Here is a 22,438-nt window from a genome sequence, read left to right on the forward strand (position 1 = left end):
TCCTTGCAAGCCCTCCCACTGGGTCCTGGGCGGGCCTCTCCTCTGCCTGCCTGTGGTCGGTGTGAGCACTAATGGAAGGGCTGAGCCCCTCCGAGAGCAACTGGAAATATGGCCGTGGACTTCTATTTCGCCAGGCCAGGTGCCGAATGTGGAGGAGTCTGGGCTGGAGAGCAGGCAGCAGGCTTTGCTTCCTTTCCTGGTACTACCCCGTGAGCCTTCCCAGGCTGCCAGCACCTCATCAGAATTTGGGAGCCATGGTTGCAAGACCAGCTGGGAGAGCAGGGGACGGGTCTGCATCCGGCTGGGAGGGGCAAGCCTCGTCCTACAATGCTTGAGCATGTCCTGGGCCATCCCAAACCCATCTACTGGTGGGGAGAAGCCCTTTCCTTCCGATGTTTCACCCCTCCCAAGTCCCTCCTGTGGATTCTCACCTCTTTCAGGTTTAAAATACCTTGTCGGGATGTGCTCCTTAAACCTTTCCTGAAACTCAGCTCTCAAGTGTCCTTCTACCCGGCTCCCTGCTCACAGCTCCCCGAGTTCTGCATGAGCTCTGACCCCTTAGTTACTCCTTCCTTCCTAGGGCTGCCAGCAGCCTGCGCAGTCCTCGAGGTACACGGCTTGCTGGAAGGGCCCTCCGTCCACGCCCCCGCCTTCAGGGAGCCCGCCGCTGGGTCACCGCTGCTGGGTCACCGCCGCTGGGTCACCGCCCTGGCCAACCACTAGTTAGGTGTCCATATCAAAGACAAGTCTCGCTCCTATTTTAGGAGCCCTCCAGGGAAGGTCCCACGCCAGGAGGGTGTCTAGTTCCACTGCCCCCTCTCAGGCCTATTTCTTTTCCAGTTCGTTCTATCTCTAGCTCACTGTGCCACCTTCCTCCCTGATTCACTCATTCGTTCGACAAATACCCACTAACTACTTTCACTTTGCCCGGCCAGTGTGCAGTGGCACCATGAATGAAGCTCCTAGAAAGGGGAAAACAGCACAGCGATTAAAACGTTGACCTGGTTCTGATGCTGGTTCCTCTGCTTACTAGCTGTGTGACCCTGGGCTGTTTACTTAACCTTTCTGGGCCTCTGTTACATCATCTGCAAAGTGAAGATACTGATGGCAGACCTTGGAAAAGTTACGGGAGCATCACATGAGCTGTCTTATGAGGCTTTGGGAGACTTAAATGTAACATGGCTGGGACAGGACCTAGAAAGCCAGACAATCCTGGTCTCCTGAGATCTTGCCTTTTAACAGACGGACACAAGCCCGCACACTGGACCTGCCCCACAGAGGAAGGACATCAAACCCAGCGCATTATGCCAGGGAAAACTCTGCTTCCATCGCACACAGAGCAGAGGAAGGAAGTCCAAAGAGGAAGAACACGGGTGACGCACAGGATAGCCTCTCTGCATGAGCTCCTGCTCAGGGCAGTGGTCCAGCAGGATGGAGAGAGCCCTGCACCAGGAGTGAGGACATCTCAGACTCTAGCATCACCCTGCAAAAGGCTTGGTGTTCACCTTTGAACAAGACCTCCATGTCCCTACCCCGAGCCCCAGTCCCAGGCTGGGCTTCAGTTTCCTATCCTGAAAAATGAGCACCTGATGAGCTACCAGTGCCTTCCAAGAGGAGGACTGTGGATCCTCAACTCAGACAGTTCTCAGCAATAGCACGATTGGGAGTCTGGCCACAGGACATGCGTAGACATCAGGATACCACTCAGTGACAGATCCGTCCCTCTGCACGGGGCTCTCCCTGCCGGCCTCCAAGAAGCTTGCTGCTCACAGCTCACTCTTCCCCAAACCTTCCTTATAACTTATACACTTCCCAGCACGGGTACACACCTCTCTCTGAGCAAGGGCCCGGACAGGGCTGGACCCCAGGAGGGTATGTACAGGAGGAGGCAAACGGGCGCAGGGAGGGCTCCGGCGGGTACCTACCGCAGGCCCCGTGAAGGGCACATGGTCACAGTTCTCCTGCCACGACTGGTTGAGGCTCTGGGCAAACTCTTGGAAGAAAGCATGTGACTGGTTGAAGATGGAAAATCCCAGGATGTTGACGCGGTCGTCCACAAGGCTGTCCATTCTCTGCAGTGAGAACTCCTGCAAGACCCGTGAGTCAGAGAAGAGGGTTAGCAAGGGCGGAGGCATGGGGATGGAGCGCGTCCAGGGCTCTCTTTCTAGTCCCACGAACATTTGCTGGCAGGCACTCTGCTAGGTACTCAGGATCCAGAGAGAACCACGGGAGGCTCTTCTGAGAGCTCACAGTGCTGGGAGAGGAGAGGAGGAAAAGAGAAATAAGCAGCATCATCTCTAAGAAAGGGGTATGTGTAACGTGCACGGCACGGAGAGAGGAAAAGTCCAATGAGCCCGGGGGAAGCAGGACTGTGTGCATAGATGGTGTGACCCTTTGAGCTGAGCCTCGAAGGAGGCAGAGGCATCCTCTGGGTGGCACATGAGGATGGACAAAGGTGATTCCAGAAAGAAGTCCCCACGGCGGCCGTGATCGGAAGGCACGGAGGTGAGAAAGTGGCCCTCTCAGCCAACTGCCTGCCGCGTACTCGGACTGGGCAGCACTGCTCCAAGTGTGGTCCCCGGAGCACCTGCCATTGGAACTCTCAGAGGTAGCTTTAAAAAAAAAAAACAAAGAAAAATATTGGGGTGCCTGGGGTGGCTCAGTGGGTTAAGCCTCTGCCTTCAGCTCAGGTCATGATCTCAGGGTCCTAGGAACCTGCTTCCCCCTCTCTCTCTGCCTGCCTCTCTGCCTACTTGTGATCTCTCTCTGTGTGTCAAATAAATAAAATTCTTTTAAAAAAATGTGACAATTTCTGGGCCCCACCCAACACCCACTGAGTCTGAATCAGCCGAGCTGAGGGCTGGGAGTCTGCTTTCTCAGCAGGTCCCAAGGTCACGTGCACAGCAATGTTTGGGAGTCGCCGGGTGAACACAGGGGTTACAGGGGATGAGGGAACAGGGAGAGAGGAGGCTGGGGAGGTCAGCAGAGGCCAGAGCTCAGCGGCCTGGCTGGAGGGGTAGGGAACCCACACTTCATCCTGTAGGGGCTGGGATCCGAGGGGACTGTCATGAGGGGAGTGACAAAGCCTGGTTTGATTTCGAAGAATCTCAGCCTGGAGGTCTGCCCATAGGGTTGTGCCTTTGCTTATTATTACATTTTCCCATTCATTTAACAGATACTCAAGTACTTATCATGAGCCAGACCCAGGCACAAAAGATGTTCTAGGCACAAAAGATTCGAACAAGAGAGACACATGTCCTGCTCTCAAGGAGGCTGTGGGTTCTTGGAGGAGGCAGACAGTAAGCACACACAAAAAATAGAATTTCGCCCATCTATGGGAGCGTTAGTGGGGCGGGGGGGGGGCTGCTTTGGATGAGGGAGTCAGAGAGACCCCATGCAGGGTAGTGACATTTAGAAGCTCGAGGGCATTCTCCCAGGACCCACAGCCCTCTTCCAGGGCCCTGGCTGGCTGGTGCCAGCTGCTCTCCCAGCAAGCTAAAACCTGCAGGCACAAGTCCCATCAAGGCAGGTCAATGTCAAAGGGAGAAGAATCGCCCTCCTCTGGCAGGGCTGAGCTCAAGGTGTGCGGGCCCTCCGAGGCTCTGTGTGAGGAAACCCGGCAAAGAACGTGTGCATTTACTGAGCTCACCAATCCTGCACCTGAAAGAATGGCTTCCAGCGCAGGTCAGGTCATGTTCACGCCCTGAAGTCACACCCAACGCACGTTCATTCCGAGTACCTTGCCCATAGCTCTGTAGTTACAGAGCCCAGGACGAACCCAACAGCCACTCGGCCTATCGGGACAGATGGCAGGAGCCCCGGGCTTCCTTTCTGGCTGGGCCGAAGCACTGTTTACACTGCATTGCAGACGCCTTTCCTTAAGACATAGCCCGGCTGGGGCCCTGGCCTGTCCCTGCACCCTCACCTATGGTAGCCGCTGCTAAGGCCTGAGGCCGTGGGCCTGAGCACCCGGCCCAGAGTCCAGCCTGATGAGCCAACTAGATGATCCCAACTGGAATGACAAAGGTTCTCTTGGAGCCTCCAACCCCTGACGGCATGGAGCCGGTTAAGGATTAAGTATATTTTGGATCCTGCCGCATTCCCATTAGGGGAACACAGACGTGCCAGAGAACGTATTGACTCATAAGCTGATATTATCTCTGGGCTCTCGAACAGGGCAGCTGCCCGTGCGCTGCGGGCTCCTAGCAGCACGAGGGGCAGATGGCTAATAAGAAGAGATGCATCTGGCAAGGGGGCCGGGGGGGGGAGGTGGCGGGGGCGCAGAGCCAGGCTGCTGTCAGGCAACCAAGGGGCCTCACGAGCGGGAAGGTGCCCCCTCTCCCTTGGCTTTCCTCATCACCCCTCCCCTCCACCCTCTCTCCGACGCCTCCTGATGGAAGGACGCCCATCTCCGGGGAGCCCTGATGTCTCAGATGTCTACACACTCCCCATGGCAGTAGGCGCATATAGTGAGTAAGGGCTTTGGCGTTCAGATCCAGGCTCCACACCAGACTGGATGCCCTTAGGGAAGGTCTTTAACCTCTCTGGGCTTCAGATCCTCATTTTGTAAAATGGGAACCATCATGAGAGCAACCCAACAGGCTGTTTCAAGGAACACAGGAAATGCACGCAAAAGGCTTTACATTGTATTTTGCACATGGAAGTGTTCAACGTAGGACAGTGACTGAAATATGACCCTGAGCTCTCGGGCACCTTCCAGCCCTCAACGTTAGCTCCACTTGCTTAGGAAACATGAGATAGGAAGGTGTTTCCTTCAATTCTGTGCTCTGGGCAGAGGAAGACTGAATGAGTTAATTACAGGCACTTAGAGACGACCCTTCTAGAAGTCAGCCCGTCTGTCTTCTCGCTTTTAATTCCTACCTTCTTATCCCTCAATTATATCTTTTTTCAAAGGCCCCCTTAAGATAAAAAGATCCAGGAGCTTCCTTCATAATTCATTCTATTTATAATGACTCATGGGAGAGCTTACAAAAGGACAGAAAAGGGGGTGGTGTGTTCTCTTATCATAATTTCCCGGGACACTCTATAGACTCTACTCCCTGAGGGCCCTCTCAGGTAGGAAGTGCCTCTTTATGTCTAAACTTGGACTCTTCTGCTGAAGGCTGAACTCTAAATGAGTAATGGGAAACCCCTGACCACTGCTAGTTTCTATACAATGAACACCTTCTAAGCCAGTATTTGGCCAAATGTGTTCCTAGGGACACTAGCTTTTCCAGGATGTTAACAGAAATTTCACAGAAGCAAGGTTCCCATTTAAGGTGAGAAGACACTGCATATTATTTATATCTATCTTTTCAAGATTCATCACACACTCTAGCAATATGAAAAGCTTGAAGAAATCCTGCAGGAAAGTAGCTTGTTTAAATTTTGTTCAACCCAGAAACTTCCAGATGTATTACCATGGAACACTTCTTTCTCCCCAAACCTACGAGGGTCTCACAGCAGTGTTCTACAAAATGTACTTTGGGAAATGCTACTCTTTTCTGAGGCAGGGGGAGAGGTGTGGGGGAACTGTGTGCGTGCAAGTGTGAAGGGTGAGAGAAAGAGAGGGAGAGAGAGCCCGGCGTGGGGCTGGGGCTCACGACGTTGAGATCATGACCTGAGCGGAAATCAAGCGTCAGCCACTTAACCGACTGAGCCACCCAGGAGCCCTGGGAAATGCTACTCTAAACACATTCAAGAAAATACGGATTATACACCCCCGAATCAAGTGGCGGAAACATCTTGCCGAGAGGGATATTTCATAAAATTAACAATTTCAGGATTGGAGGGGATTAAGAACCATCTGGTTCCTGCTGCCCACCACAAGCTATAGGAATGCACACCTGGCTCACTTGGTTCCCTGTGCCCCCTCGCCACCGACCACACAGCCGGGCTGGCTGCAACCTTACTTGAAATGAGAGAAAGAGCTGGAAGCCCTGGGGTTGAACAGTTTCTTACTGGGGAGGGGCTTCATTCTCTTCTTATAAATGGTTCAGGAAGGGAAATCCTGAGGGTTCCTGCTCCCAATGGGACTGGATTCCATTGCTGTGACACCAGGGGAACCAGGGTGAAGAACAGAGCCAGGGGCCACCTGGTAAAGCTGAGTGGCAGAACAGACCAAGCCCAAATCTACAGTGACCCCAAATCTGCATGAATTTGTGACATCCCCTGCGTTGCCATTACCTTCTTGTGGCCTCTCCTCCTCCAAAGGCCCGTATGTTTACAGAGAACAACAATGTCAGGCTTGTCATTGAACCCCACGCTGCCCCCAGCAGAGTGCCTGACGCCCGCAAGCTGTCTGCTAAATGCTGGCTGAGGACCGTTGATTGAAGACGTTTCTCACTCACCGAGGACCCCGGGGTCCTCAGGGTGCCTAACTCTTACCTAGTCTCCTAGTCTGCAGTCTTCGTCCCACAGAAGGCGTACAAACATGAGTAAAATTTGCACCAACCACGCCCTGATTATCCCCTGGAGGTTGCATTGTTGTATCTTGAAAAACAAACTCCTGACAGCTTGTTTTCTTATCTTTTGACTTTGACATTAGGACATTTTTAAATGTGTATGCATGCACGCATGTATGAGAGAGAGAGAGAGAGAGAGTGTGTGTGTGTGTGTGAATTTTTGAGTGTGCAAAGATTTGCAGGGAACCACATAACTACAGTCAAAGGTCATGTCGCAGCCACAAACAGATTCAGGGGATGGTTACCCTTGAATGAGGGCCATTTTGAACAGGCCCGGAAGGAAAGCCTCGTGGCTAAGGGCTTGAGAGCAACACGGAGAGGTCATCAGGAATGGTACAACCTAGGTAAGCGCCCCTTGCGTTCCCCAGCAGGGGGGACATTTCCAGTGTCCCGGTCCACCAACAGCCGTCCACTCACCAGCCACCTGCAGGGACTTCTGGGCTCTCCAGCCACCGAGCCAGGGGCAAGGGCAGGCTGTGAGTCAGGGGACAAGGTCAGTCGACTAGAGCTAAAAGCATAAGCGCTTTGAATGATCCAGATTCAGTTTCTGTGCTCGCCTTTAGGAAGGAAAGCAAGACGCTAAAACATGGGCTCCTGGATACAGCCCATCCCCCACCCCTACATCACCTGGGCCTGGGCCTGAGCGAAATGGGAGCGGGCAGAGGTGACATTCTCTGATGTTCTGTCTCCCCGGCAGCCCCTTCTCCCTCGTATTCCTAACCCAGGAAGCGCATTGCTGGAAACTCCAAATCCTCCTTCATCTTTTAACTCCATTTCCGGTCAGTGGGCAATTTTGTCAAATCTGTCTCTCAAATGTTCCCTGAATGTCTCTTGAGTCTGTCCCTCCTTTTCCAACCCCACCAGGTCCGGCCTTCATCGTTTCTCCTTTGCAACAGCCTGTTATCTGAGACCACACCTCTGATCTCAGGAGACAGGGCCACGCCACTGCCCAACTCCCAGGTGCCGTTGAGATCGACGGCAGTGAGAGTGGCGGCCCCTGGAGTTGTGCAATGTGGCCGTCTCATCAGGGCACATCAGGATGTAGTAAAAAGAACTAAGACGATCCTGGGTTCCAATCCTGACTTGGCCACAAACTGGTTGGGAGATCCTGGGCAGGTCAGTAACCTCTCTGAATTTCAGCCTGTGCACCTGTGAAATGCAGGAACAGTACACCTGCCTTGCCGGGGTAATCCACAGAGAGTGGCTCGTGCATCATAGGTGTTCACGACATCTGAGTCCTGTTCTCCCCAAATGCAGTCCACCCTCCATGCTGCCCCCTTTCTCTTTCTTTCTCCCAGTTCCTACGCCAAGGCCGGATCCTGACAAAGGGAAATATTTGGCCTGGGGGCTTCTCCTCCCTCTCACTCTCTAAGAAGCTTTTTTTAGCTACTCGTCAAATGAGAAAAGTTTTGCTAAACAAGTCACCATAAGGTGTTAATTGCTTGGTGTGGCTATTTGTGTCAAGACAGGCGGCTTGAAGTTCCAGATCTTCCAACCATAAATAATTATAACAAAGCAATACTTAGAATAGTCATAATAATTGCTACAGCGCAGTGACCACCAGCTGTGTGCCTGGCAAAGCCGAGCACTTTCTGAGCCGGGTTTCCATTCCCCCCACCCCGCCACCCCCGACAGCAGCCCTATGACATAGGAGCGATCATTGCCGTTGTGAGGCTGAAGGAACCAAGACCCAGAAGAGTGAAGCAGCTCTCCCTAGGGCACACGGCTGTGAACAAAGGGGACTAGATTCAAAGCCAGGCCCGGCTGACGTCAAAGCCTGCGCTCCGGGTTTTCATCCCACCCACTCGCCTCCATGTGGGAGCACCAACGGGCAGAGGCCCTCCGGGCTCACTGTGAGATGCTATAAAAACAGCTGGAAAATTGAGTTACAATTGATTTCAGGACGTACAGCTCAACTTAAAGACCGACGAGAAGATTCGCGGCTACAAAATGAACACCTGTAGCCTGAGTAAAGGGATTACCAAACATCCGCTAAATCTCTCCGTGAGAAGGATTTTAATTACAAAGGGGTCTGGGGCTTGGGGCGGGGCCCCAGACTAAGCCACTGAGTGATGATCTTGAGGACCCGGAGAGGGAGGTTTGCCCCACCCCGTTCAGCTCGAAGAGCCCAGAGAAGGGATAGGAGCAAACACGGGGTGATGCAGGTGGGGAGGGGGTCTGGAAATAAAGGAGGCGGAACTGAAGGTGTGTGTGGCTAAGGTGCAGAGGGAAGAAGGTGATGATGCTGCTTCACGACCTTGACCATCTGGTGTGAGTCCTTCAGGAGCCTCAGTCATCCTTAAAACCCCTCTAAGGGGGGTTTGCCATCATTTGAGGCACGGATGCCTCCCGCCATCTCACTCATTGGGCGGTCTGGCTCATTGCTGTGTCCTTAGTGCCTAGAGAAAATCAGTGACACCAAAGGCTGGGTCACTGATGAAATGATTAGGAGAATAATTTTTCTGGACAGAACACGTATCAATGCAGAGCTAGAACATTCTAAGGCATATACTGTCTCTGGGTATTTGGTCCTGGATTTTCCTCACTATAAACTCATGTTCCAAAACCAGTCTTGGTTTTTACATTTTTTAATCACTTCATTTTTATCTCTTTTAATTTGATAAGTTTTCTCGGTATGAAGTGGGGGAAATGACACTCCATGGTGTTGATGTGAGGCTTAAAAGAGATAATACACAGAAAAAGCCCTCCATAGATTCAAGGGATGATATGAATTCCTTGAGTTACTAGTATTAGTAGAAGGAACAATGACAATCACTCAAGGCAGGCATCTTGCATGCCCTTTGAGGCATCGTTAACAGGCGGTGAGGAGACCACGGAGGCCACCAGACATTCCACGAAGATGAGCCTCTCCAGTCCTGCGTAAAACCCTCAGTGGCCAAAGAACCAAAGAGCTCCCTTCTCGCCAGGCCAACGGGCGACCCCTAAACAGTGCCATCCTGAAGCCTGATGACTTCTGAAATCTCCCCGAATTGGGCCACTGGGACCCAATCAGGCTATGACTGTCTTTACAGACCCTTTCCCTTCAGAACTGGTTTCTATTCTTAACAATGATGTTTCAAACACACCCTTGCTTTTTGGCTGCTTTCAACAAGAATCTGCCCTTGGTCCCTTCACCTCCATGCCCAGCCCTGGCCTCTCGCTGTCTGAGAGAGGAGACCAGCAGCGTGCACCACGCAAATCACAAGCCATTCATTAAACGTCAATTTCTTACCGAGTTAATAACATTTACTACTTCTGTGGACATGGTTCAGCATAGCTTACGAGACACTTCCACGTATCACTTCTGGTCCTCACAAGCACACTCAGACCGGACAGGACATTCATATCCCCATTTGGGGGAAGAAGGAACTAAGGTGCCTGGGTGTTAACCATCTTGCCCAGAAGACAGGTGGGATTAAGATCCGGGTACTGGCATATAAGATCAGTGCCGATTATCCCATGTCTTCCAAGTGTGTACTCAGAACTAGGTCACCAGGAGACATGGTACAAACTCAAATGCGCGCGCCCTTCACTGAGGTTGTTAATGACTGACAACTTCTAATGTTCTCACCCCAGGAGTACTGAGAACACCAGAGGATTCCAATTTCTTAAGCCATTATTATGAAGCTGGATTGATGGAAGATATCCTTAAGACTGTATCACTCCCAAACTTGAACCCCTTATCTCCCATCCCAATCTGACCCCCTCCCTTGGTTGCTTATCTGTGAATGTGACCATTATCCACCCATCATTTGGTCCAGAGTTAATAACTTCTTCTCTGTTTCTCCCATTCTATCACGTTCCCCATCTTATTCTTTCCTGGGTGGATACATTCACGGTCGTTGGAGAACATTTTACATCGTCAATGATCTCTTGAATCTTTCCCCTTCCCTCCATCCCCTTTCGTCTGCCGCAATTCAGATCTTCACCAGCTTGTTCTTGGACTAACAACTAACTGGTTTCCCTTCCTCCAGTCTGGCATTTCTCCAAGCTCCTTCTTGGTGCTATTGCTGGAGGGATCGTTCTAAACTATGCATTTGATCATGAGTCCCTCTCCATTTCCCAGCGCTCTTTACAGCAAACAGGACAAAAACAAACTCCTTAGTTTGACACACGTCTTTTCATGCTATGATTCCTGTCTACCTCTCCGCCCACTCTTCCTTTGACCTCTTCCATCACCCAAAGCAGGCAGAACTGGCCATTGCCTCCACTGGGCCACCACTATCCCTCGAGGCTATCCCTATCATCACTCAAAGCCTTTTATCACATGAGTTTGTTCAAAGCTACTTCCCCAGGACTGGGTGCTCTGGACACAAATGCACTCACATTACCAGCATTTACACTGGTGCACAACATAGAGAAAGAAGTCAGCCCTGCTGGGATGCCTTTGCGGCTTAATCGGATGAGCATCCGACTCTTGATTTTGGGTCAGGTCACGATCTCAGGGTCATGGAATCGAGTCCCGCAGCAGGCTCCTCACTCAGTGGGGGTTCTACTTGGGATTCTCCCTCTTTCCTTTTCCTCTGCCCCCCCCCATTTCTCTCTTTAAAATAAATAAATAAAATCTTTTTTTAAAAAAGTCAACACTATTTACTGATTAAATTTAAGCAGGGAGCACCTGTCAGGTTGTCCCTCATCTTACCCCACGGACAGCCCAGACGTCGCTGACTTCACAAGGCTCCCCTTTAGGGCTATAGCCATTCATCTTTCCTGGGGAACCTAAGGCATGGCAGAAGTCATGGGACAGAAGTCAGGCCCCAGACCTGTGTCTCACAAGTGCTCTCAGCCTTTCTCAGGAAAGCCTTGGAGCCACCGGGAGTCGAGTCTGCTGGGTACCCTTTCACACACGCCCCCCCCCACGGCACCCCCACCCCCACCCTGGGTTCCTGTCTGTCTATTAAACCTGCATCAAAGCCTCTGGTCTCTGCAGGCTGGGCAACTGCTCTTTGTGGAATAGGTCTTTGAAGAAAGCAGCAGCTGGGAGGCTAATTCATACCTGTCAGTGAATTCCATTTAATGGGAGATTTGGTCCTAAACCTCTCAGCCCCCAAATCTCCTGGATTCTTCTCCCTGCGTGCTTCCTATTCATTTATCCCCGTGACCTAAACACGCATATCCCTTCCTCCCAGGGACCCTGTCCCTTCTCTGCTTTTCTTTCCCAACGTGAATCCCCAAACAGGACTTCAAACGCAGACCATATTCTGCCTTGTCGTTGATCTGTTTCCCTGTACCTCACGCGATGCCTGGGCTTAGCAAATGCCCAATACACATTCATTAAGTGAATTAATGTTCACCTGTAAACACCCATCAGGGTGGGACCACCTTTCCAAAGGCTTCGGGTCATTTGCTCCCACGAAGAAGAAGGCAGAGGCCGGTAGGGGTTTGGGGGAGACCCTCCCACTTGTACCCCAGCAGCTGAGATCGTCTTCATTGTGTCTGTCGAAGGCTGGTCTGTGCCTCAGGGGCTCAATAAGTGGTTATTAACTGGGAAGCTGGGGCACCTGGGTGGCTCAGTGGGTTAAGTCACTGTCTTTGGCTCAGGTCATGATCCCAGGGTCCTGGGATCGAGCCCCGCATCAGGCCCTTTGCTCAGCGGGGAGCCTGCTTCCCTCCCTCTCTCTGCCTGCCTCTGCCTACTTGTGATCTCTCTCTCTGTCAAGTAAATAATTAAAATATTAAAAAAAACAAAAACAAAAACAAAAACTGGGAAGCTGAAACCTCCAGGGTTTGACCTGACATGAGAAACTGTGGACACAGTGCTCTCCCCATGGGCTGGGAGGACGACCACTTCTCTGCTGGCCTGCTTCCCTTATCAGGGGTCGAGTCCCCCTGCACTCCGGATCCATTGATCAGGCCTCCTGGTCACACATCAGGTGCGGAACCTCCCTCCTCTCAACTCGTTAGCCTCAGGCCTGTAGAGACTCCAGGCACCCCCATCCCCCTCTCCCCAGGGCTCTAAGGAGGTTTTGAGGAAGATGAGCAGCGCTCTCAAACAGCAGTCCCAGCCTCCTGACTCTGCCCATCGGCAGCTCTGCCCCAGGACCAAGCGATGGGCTCCCACAAGGGACGCCCCGGATCAGTCAGGACATAGGTGACTCAGGCAGGACTGGGACTCAGGCCACTGGGCTCACAGATCTATCTTCCCACAGGGGAGGGCAATGGACCGAACAGGAGAGTTTCAGATCTTGGCCCTTTCACCTCATTCATTCCAGAAAAACATGAGCATCACCTGACACACGGTGTCAGGCACGAGACACACGACCGGCCTCATCCCTGTCTTCTGGGCACATATACTTAGCAGCAAGCGGGCGGCGAGTCCCAGACGGTGGGTCAGGATGAGCACTTGAGGTGCCGGGAAAGGTGGTCCCTTTCCTCAGAATTTCCATTGATCCTCCTAAGCGGAGAGCTGGTTGCAAGATGAGGCCTGGAGGATGAGCAAGAGGCAGCCAGATGGCGAGGTGGGAGGAGGAGCTTCCCAGACAGAGACGACAGCCGGCGCAGGGCCCCAGGAGCGAGGGTGTGTGGCACATTCAGGGAACTGCGAGTCTCACAGTCTGGCTGGGGTGAGCCGTGGGTGGTGGGGACTGGGGCAGGGTAAAGCCTGGAGGGGAGGACCTACGAGGCTGCTCTGGACTTTATCCTGAGGGTCATGGGGAGCTATGGGAGGGTTGTCAGCATGAGGGAGAGAGCATCAGGCATGGTTTCAGGAGGATCTTAATGCTCAGGCAAGATAACAATCCAGCTTTGCAACTGACAGGAGAGGCGTGTGGGTCGTTGCTGGAGGCTTCGTCCGGATGGGCAGGTGGCCTGCTTACCGCTAGGCTGTGAACAGGAGGTGTCGGGACCACAAAGACGGGGCTGGGGGGAAGCCTCAGATGGGGATTAATTGAGCTGTTGATGCCTTTGACACTGAGTAGAGTCTGACGCTGGGGACAGAGAAGCTGGATTGCTTCATAATAACAGCACTTGCTACTCCTAATGGTGCTTGTAATACAATAGCACTTATAATGTAATAATAATAATAATACGATTTGCCATAATGTCTTTTATTCTCAGACTCCCTATGCTTTCCAAACATTCATTAAATCCCAAACGCTCTTCTCAGCAGGGCCCAAGTTCCTCAGCACCAGGCGTCTCTGTGATAGCTGCCGCAGTGCCAAGTGGCCTCAGTTTCCCCCCTGGACTCTGGCTCTCAGGCTTTTCTCAGGGGCTGGGGGTGCTCTCTGCCCGGAGCCCTGCAGTGGGCCAGCAGAGAGAATCCGGCTGTATCAGCTCCCAGGAGACGTGCCGCTTCCTGCCCCAAGACTCTCCGGTCTCTTCTTCCTGGTTCCCTGGCTAGATCCCTCCTTGTCCAACCTTTCTGCAGGTGATAGGGGAGTGGATGGCGAAAGAAATGAATGGACTTACAAGGTTGGCATAGGTAGGCAGGATTCTAAGGTGAGCTCCCAAAACCTGCCCCACCTCGACACACACGCACACGCACACACAGGCACACACACACAATTACCAGGACTGGGCCTATAGCAGGTTCTACTTCTATGATTAGATCATGAGGTCCCGATTATCCGGGTGCCTCTAACCTAAGGACATGAGCTCTTTTAAAAAACTCAGTTTTCTCCGGCTGGCTGCAGAAGAGGAAATCACGGAGATTCAAAGTATGAGAAGGCCTGGTGCAGAGGGAGGTTCTCCATGGGTGAGAGGAGCCGAGGATGTCATGGAGGTGGTCCCAGGCAAGGACCGGAGAATGGCCCCGAATGCTGTGAGCAGTTCCCAGCTAAGAGCCAGGAAGAAAACAGAGATTTCAGTCCTAGAACCATAAGGACATGAATTGAATCCTGCCAACACGAAGGAGCCTAGAAGAGGCCCCTGAACTCTGGATGAGAAGACAGCCAGCCGATTTCAGCCGGAACAGAGAGCCCAGCCATGCCATGCGGGACATCTGACCTACGGAACCATGAGCTAATAACTGGCATTATTTTAACTTGCTAACTCCGTGTTCACTTGTTGTACAGCAACAGAAAGTTAATACAGCACAGAAAAAGCCATAAATATCCATTTGGTAAGGACAAGGTGTGGGCTGGGAGGTCAAGGGCAAATTCTCAGCTGTACAAGTTCAGCATGTGTTGGCTGAATGACCTTAGTCAAGGCTCTCAAGCTTCAATTACCTGCTTTGTGGAACGGACTACCTATCTGGTAGTGATGGTTCGGGGCCTCGATGTTCTGAACATAATAGTTTCGAATGGCGTCTGGCACGCCGGTGACTGCTGCGACAATCCCAGCTGTGGAAATGGGTCGATTTTTATGCTTAGACTCTTGGCTGGAGATGATGGGGGATGACTGGATCACTGGACAGAAGGGGAGGTCAAGGCTTCTCTCACTGAATTAATGGAACTTCTGAATCTTTAACAAATTTGTGACCGATGGCAAGGCAGGTCTTCCCTTCCTCCAGAGCTCTGCTAGACAGAAGGCCTGGGCAGTCAGAGGGGGACGTTTCCGTTATGTAACCAGAGTAGTCCCCAGGGTGTAGTTCTTATTTCAATTGATTTATTTCATATACGCAGTCTGGTGCACCCAGTCAGTGACACACACGGGTGTGGATGAGAGACTGTGTGTGCCGTGTGAGGGTGTGTGTGTTGGGGCAGATTCAGGGAACAAGTGAGTTTCAATTTCTATTACACGGATGATACACGAATATCTCAACCTTAGTTCTGAGAGCCCCGTGGGAGCCACGTTCACGGTCATGCGGTTTGTCAAACATCAGCAAAGGGGTTGTCTGATAATTGCCTCCTCCGAAGCGAAGCAGTTTTTTAAACTCCGCGAGGGTCTCAAAACCCCCTGTTGAACGCTTCTTCGGTTTCCACTGATTTTCCTGGCAGTACTCACTCTGTTCTCATATCCCCTGCCCCGCGCGGGAAGGATTCAAGTGTACTTGGAAGCTCCTGCCTCAGCTTTGGAAACCAGGGCCCACTGCGAAGCCCAGGTGCCGGGCTCCTCCCCCCAGCCCAAGTTCTGGGATAAAGGCCTAATTGGGTCATTTCCATTTTCAACGATCCTGCCTCCCTGCCACTGGTGCCTGTTTCTTCCAGGATAACTGACAATAATGCCTCACTTCCCCCACCGTCCGCCCCCAGATCTACAGACTCATCAGCCCCAGCGGAGAATAATCCTTGCTCTGGGTAAAGAGGAACACGTGCAGAATATCTCCAAGAGGTAGTTCTTGGAGAAGCCTCCAGTGGCTGCTTGGGATGATTCTTTTTTGTCACCTGGCTTGCCAAGGGCGGGGGCGGGGGAGGGGGTCCTCGCCCAGCATGACTTGGTGAGTAATCACACAGCTGCCAGCCCAGACAGGCAATGGCTTGATTCAAATGCCTCTTGGTCTATAGCCCTGCACTGGGTACTATCCAGAGGACGGAGAGAGAACTTCCAGAAACTCTGCAGAAGGAATGGCCATGTGAAGTGTGGCCATAACACAGGGGGACCGAGGATGGGAAACGAGCCCCGCCAGTCCAGGGTAGCCTGGAGCTCCAGCGGAAGTTCATCTACACATCTACATTTTGAGTTGGGTCTGGACCTGTGCCCACTGTCACCCACTCCCTGGATGGCCACCACAGCCGCCAGCAGCTTCCCTTCTCCAGGAAGGCGTTGTTCCTTCCCTAGGGCTCAAGCTTGGGAGGCCCTGCCAATTGGGGAGAGCAGAGAAGGGGCCACTCTGCCAGGCCAGGCTGAGCCTGCGTCACCATAGGGAATGGGGCAGGCTCTGGGTTGGCAGAAACGTGTGCCCATCAGATGCTTATAGCAGCTGCTTGTCCTGCCCATCCCCCACCTCCACCTGGCTAAGTCCCATAGATTCTTTAAAGCCCTTTGGGTGTAGCCTTCCCCAGGAAGCTTTCTTTCTGTGAGCCTGTCCGGCTAGGCCAGGGGGCTCTTCTTTGGTGACCCCATAATGTCCTGCGAATGTCCTCATCATCCCTTCATTCCACCTGCTGACTTACAATAATTTACTTGGGTTTATCTCCCCCTTTAGGCTGACCTCCTGGAAGTTGGGGCTTTATGCATCGCTGCATCCCTGACACCATGCACGCTCGGTTAGTGCCCATCCGGTGAACTAGGGGGCCGCCCCCTTCCACTCCTGGCTTGCTCTGAGAGCTCAGGCGAGTCATGCACCCTCCGCAGTCATTCTCCACAACTGGAAAACGATGGGATTGAGTTAGATCCTCTCAAGGGTCCCCCAACTCAATGCTATCATCATCCATTAACATATTGGCACAAACGGGATTTTGAGATCGGGAAGGCCCGTTATCCAGCAGGTGACATGGGCTGGGCCCGGGAGAGAGGAGGGCTCTTGCTGGGCAAGGGGAAGTGAAAGACCCACCTGGCTCACAAGTCAGGTGTGCTGCCCCACCTCGGGGACCTGGACTGTAGGGGGCACTGGAGGACACGGAAAAGCCACGGAGAGGAAAGTCCCCTCCTTCACATGGAAAATGCTGGCCTGGAGAAGTCCCTCAGCCATTCATCAAATATTCGTCCAGTCCACAGAGTCAGTAACACTTCAGGGTTGAGAGGTCTTTGGAGACCCTCTAGGTCACTGCCAGGGGAGAAAGGACTTGTTCAGAGTTACACGCATGGTCAGTCAGCGGGACAGCCGAGACAAGACCCTGGGCCTGACAATGCCGACTCGGAGGCTAAGAAACCCAGCAGCTCTGCAGGGCTCATGTGACTTGCACCTTGCTTTGCTGGCTCCGCCTCCATCCCTCTCCCTCCCCCCACCCCCCCTGCTCCAGCCCCAGCCCCGCTCCGGTGCTCTAGCTCCGACCCACCCTGTACCTCTGCCCCTGTGTCCCTCCCCCATTCTCATCTCTAACCATCCTTCAATAAATGATTAAAGGAGACCATGTCTGTGAACCTTCCTCATGCTCCCACAGAGGCCCTAAATGCTCCCCTCTCTGGCCTTCCACACCTCACATTGACAGCCAGAGCTCTCCCAGCCCCATCATGCTGCTGCTGGCATTCCCCCAGCACACAGTAGGCACTTCATAAATCTTTGCTGCATACGTATGGTTGACTTTAGCATTTTGCGGAGGTAAGTCACTAAATCACGGCTGGCTAAGCACTTTATAATCCTATAACTTGGGCCAAGGGGCTTCCAGCAGCCAGCCACAGTTTTCCCAAGTGCAAACGTAAAGAATAATTCTTTAGTCAATACTTCCTGAATCTCCTTCTAATTCTCCCTGCCACTTCTCCTTCCGAATACACCCCCTCCCTACCAATGAGCTAGTTCAGAAAACAGACCCAGGAGGGTTGGCAGCCAGAGAGCACAAATTTGGATGGAGAGCTTGTCCTTTAGATGCTGGTGTACCTGTGTGGGGGACCTGGAGAGATCTGTTCCTGCCAGACCTGCTACCTCATAGGGTTTGCATCTGGTAGGGGGGATGGGAAGGTGTTGGAGGCCCAGACGGAGCATTCACTCACCCCATTACTCTTTTCCTCATTACACTAAAAACATATTTATTCACCAAAATGTACGGTATTATGCGGAGTGGTTCTCCTAAAAGACTCAATAAAGGTGAAGTATGTAGATAGACTTAATAATTTTACAATGAGCCACACTTTAGAATCAATTGCTCTGGCGCCAGAAAGTTGTCTGAGGATGCATTGTAGCCATGGGCTAGCTGTGTGTGTGTGTGTGTGTGTGTGTGTGTGTGCATAGCAACGTGAGTATATGTCTATGCACGTGTGTGGACACGTGTGGTGTGTGCTCTCAGAAAAGACTGCAAGCTATGGGAGGGTCCGGAGCACCACGGGAACTGTAGTTCTAACCAGGTGAAAGGCCAATTTGGAAATGTTTCTGATACTAGCTTTGGAGTTTTAGAAAACTAGAGGCAGGGAAGTGGGCAGGCCCACTGAGGATGAGGAACCCTCCGTCACTAAATGATGTTATAGGAACTGTTATTCCCATTTCACAAAAGGAACGACTGAGATTCTGACTGGTGAATAACGTGTCCCATGGACCTCTAATGCGCGGCGGGGCCGGGCTTCAGACTCACGTCCTCTCTGATCTGAGACCCTGGCTGCCTCCCTTAAACCATATTTCCATCCTTTCTGTCCCACCCAAGCTCATATGCCAAGCCATGGGGACGGCAGACAGGACCAGATAATTTCATAACCACCTTGAAAACCTGAAGGAGAGGTTTGGTCCCAAAGACCATCGTGTTTTGGCTCCAGGGCTCAGGTGCTGGCCTGAAGAGGCCACTTGCCCTAGGCCGGCCTGGACATGGTATGGCCAGGACAGAAAGCAGCCCCAGGTGACACAGTGCACACAGCACAATCAGCTGGATTACCTTTATACTCTTCAGCTTCTTCCTAACCCAGTGCTCATTCTTGGCGTCCACCTTGGGGCTCAGGTCTTGATACTAACCCACTCATCAGAACTCCCTGGAATCCTATCTCTTGGGTCCTGAACTAAAGCACCCTTGAGCATCCTGAACGCTCTTACTTTCAAGTCTGTCCAGCCCAGAATGGAGGAAGGGCATCATACCAGACTGAGTAGTTACCCTATGGGCTATGAAAGTGTGGAGGCATCTCAGCAAAGCGGACACTGAGCCCAACCCTCCTGGGCTGAGCTGCAGACCTCTGTGCTCATGGGCTTCATGGGGATGCACCGACTTCCTTCTGGATGCAAGGAGATAAGCCATCTCACCTGGCCAGCCCTCCTGGTCCAACAACGCTACCCTGTTAGGAACTGCTCCCTTCATTGACTCAGTAAGTATTTATTGAGCACCTACTATGTGCCAGTAGGCACCTGGAGTTCAGGGATCAACAAGAAAGACTTGGTCTCACTTCCATGAAGTTCAAAGTCTGGTAGAGGGGTCAGATACAGAAGAAAGAATTTGCACTTGAGATGAATGCTATAGAACACAGCACACAGGGTGTTGGGACAGTATCACAGAGGACCCAGCCTAGTGTGGTGTCGGAGGAGACCGCTTGAGGTAGGGACATTAAATAAGACCTGAGAGATGACTAAGTCTGGCTCACCAAAGCAAGGAGCAGAAGGGATAGATGGTGAGCATGCTCCCTTCCTCTGGTTTGTCTCCTCCCCGTCTGCCCTGGCTCCCCTTTCTGTAATAATTTTAGCAATTTCAATTACTTATGGCTAATCTCTCTGATAGACCTTTAGAAAAATAAACATAGGCTTGGTCTGCTTGACAATAAAATGAACCCAGAGGAGAAAAATTGGCTGTGTAGATTCATTCTGCCCAAACGAGACAGAGACGGGGCAGAGAAGGGTTACATTCTGCAGGACTCACTGGGACCCGGCTACTCTTTAGGGGTCCAAGGAGCTATCAGCTGAACAGAAACCGCCCCCATGGTCCATGCGGGCCCTCCAATGTCATGGCCGTCCCCAGTCCCCATCTCCAAGAAACATTCTCAATCCGAGGGTGCTATGAAATGAAATGCCCCAACAGGGTGTAGGATAACACCAGTCAAGGGCTGAAAAGACCCTGAGAGGTCACCTGACACAACCCATTTTACAGATGATGAAATGAAGCCCAGCAAGGGGCAATGGTTTGCCTAGACCAATGCGACAGAGGGAAGCAGTTAAGAGGTCCCTGTCTGGAGCTAGAAACCACAGCTTCTTCACTGCCCGTCCCCTAAAAGATGAGGCCTCCCGCTGCTGTAACCCTTCCCCATGCCTTCCATCATGGCACAGCCAGCACCTGGGATCCTCTCTCTAGACTCCCCAAAGGAAAAACTCTGCGGGCCTGCCGCCTCTCTCCATACCCCACAAATGGCAGCCTGGCCTCTGGCACAATGGTGGTTCCCGGAACACCAAGTCCTGGGCTCTGCCTGGGACATGACAGTGAAGGAGCTGTCCCAGCATCCAGCTGGCTGTGCCACCGGCAACACCTGCCAGCCCAGGAGGCAAGCCTCCTGCTTCCAGGGCCCAATGACTTCCTGCCTTCCGTTGACATTTCACCACTTTTGACCCTTAACCTTAAATCTCGATGCTTCTCCCCACCAAGGCGGTAGCTCCTGCCTTTGGCACGGGGCCCATCTGTACTCTCTGACAATAGATTAGGGTGATTGTATCTTTTCTATTAGGCAGTGATTGTAAGTCTCCCTGGGTTCATTAGTAGCTGGCTAATTCCTCCAGATTTATTAGCTCCAACTGTGTCTCCTCCTTCACCTCCTCTCTTCAGATGGCATCTCTGCTGTCTCAGAGGCCAACTGGGCTTTGCCCAAAGGCCCTTAATTCCTCGTATCCTCTCTCCAAACTTCCATCAGTCTTGTAGAACAGCAGTTCCCCACCAAAGCCTGAGGCCAAGTGGAGGACAGAGACTCCTTCCACACTCAGGCGCGGAACACGCTCAGAGAATCTGTAACCATCTCGGGCATACCCCACCAGAGGGGCAGACCCTTCCGTGTATTAGAGAGCTGATACCCTTACATCGAGGTGCTAATCAGACTTCCACAAACAGGATCAGTTGACCTCTAAACAGACTTGCCAGGGCTTAGCACGCTAATTGCTTTCCCGGCACACATGAGAGAGATGCATGACAATGATTAATAATTTAATAACGTGGCGGTATTGCTAACTGATCACCAAGCCTATTTTCTTTTCTGCCTGGGTACACAGTAGACTGTATTTTCCAACCACCCTCTTCCAGAGAGGGGCAGGCTTATGACCGAGGCCTAGACAATGGAGTCGTGAGGGGAGAGAAATACTATGTGCTGCTCCCAGGCCTGGGCCATAACATCCTCCTGGGTCTGACCCTCCATGGTTTTCTCCCATTCCTGGCCTCTAAGAGGACGTATTATAAGCCAGAAGAAACCTAGGCCTCCACATGACATAATGGAAGGTGGCCCACTGATCAGGAGCACCCTTTTGGGACGTGAGTTGAATGAGAAATATACTTCCATTGTGTAAAGCCAAGACATTGGAGGGTTTATCTGTTATGGTAGTCAGCATTACCTACCAGATCCAAAGTGTTATCAATAGCTAATTTTTAAAAAATTTTTTAAATTAATTTATTTTTTAAATTAACATATAATGTATTATTAGCCCAGGGGTACAGGTCTGTGAATCAACAGGTTGACACACTTCCTAGCACTCACCATAGCACATACCTTCCCCAATGTCCATAACCCCACCACCTTCTCCCGAACCCCCTCCCCCCGGCAACCCTCAGTTTGTTTTGTGAGATTAAGAGTCTCTTATGGTTTGTCTCCCTCCCGATCCCATCTTGTTTCTCAATAGCTAATTTTTAATTTTACCCAAAAATTTTTGAGATGGGTATTATTATTTCCATTTTACACATGAAGAAACCGAGTCCCCCGAGAGTTTCAGGGCCACATGGCTAGGAAGCTTCTGACCTGGGGGTTTTCACCAGGTCTGACTGGGTTTTCACACGCTGGCTACTTTCTTTCATTACAAAGCTTCTTCATCACCTTGACTCTCAACTTCAGCCATGGGGTCCTGCCTCTTTCGATTTGCAAACTCCAAACAGAAACGAAAAACACACCGACCGCGTCACACCCATGAGGACGGCAATTATTAAAAGATAAAAAATAAAAACAAGTATTGGTGAGGATAGGGAGGAACCGGAAATCTCACACGTTGCTGACGGGAATGCAAAAATGGTGCAGCCGCTCTGGAAAACAGTATGGAGGTTGCTCGAAAATTAAGCACAGTATTACCCTATGATCCAGCATCTCCATTCCTAGGTATATGCCCCAAAGGACGGAAAGCAGGGACTCAAACAGGTACTTTTAGACTCACATTCATAGCAGGATTATCCACAATAGCCAAAAAGGTGAAGGAACCCAAGTGTCTCCTGATGAATGAATGGAAACGCATACAGTGGAATATTAGTCTTAAAAAGGAAGGAAATGCTGACACATGAATGAGCCTTGAAGACTTTATGCCAAGTGAAATAAGCCATACACAAAAGGACAAATCTTGTGTATTTCTGCTG

The 22,438-nt window shown here is 51.7% G+C and overlaps 1 protein-coding gene across 1 annotated transcript in view; it reads right to left on the reverse strand.

The window, feature by feature from the left end:
• The window catches only part of GRIK4 (glutamate ionotropic receptor kainate type subunit 4), a 289,498-nt gene that overhangs the window by 111,146 nt on the left and 155,914 nt on the right, over positions 1–22,438 (reverse strand). The window contains exon 7 of the mRNA XM_080817730.1: positions 1,926–2,087. Within this exon, the coding sequence (XP_080673856.1) occupies positions 1,926–2,087 (162 nt within the window). The remainder of the gene's footprint in view (positions 1–1,925; positions 2,088–22,438) is intronic.

The sequence above is a fragment of the Martes martes genome, assembly GCF_963455335.1.
Source record: "Martes martes genome assembly, chromosome: 10".
NCBI lineage: Eukaryota > Metazoa > Chordata > Mammalia > Carnivora > Mustelidae > Martes > Martes martes.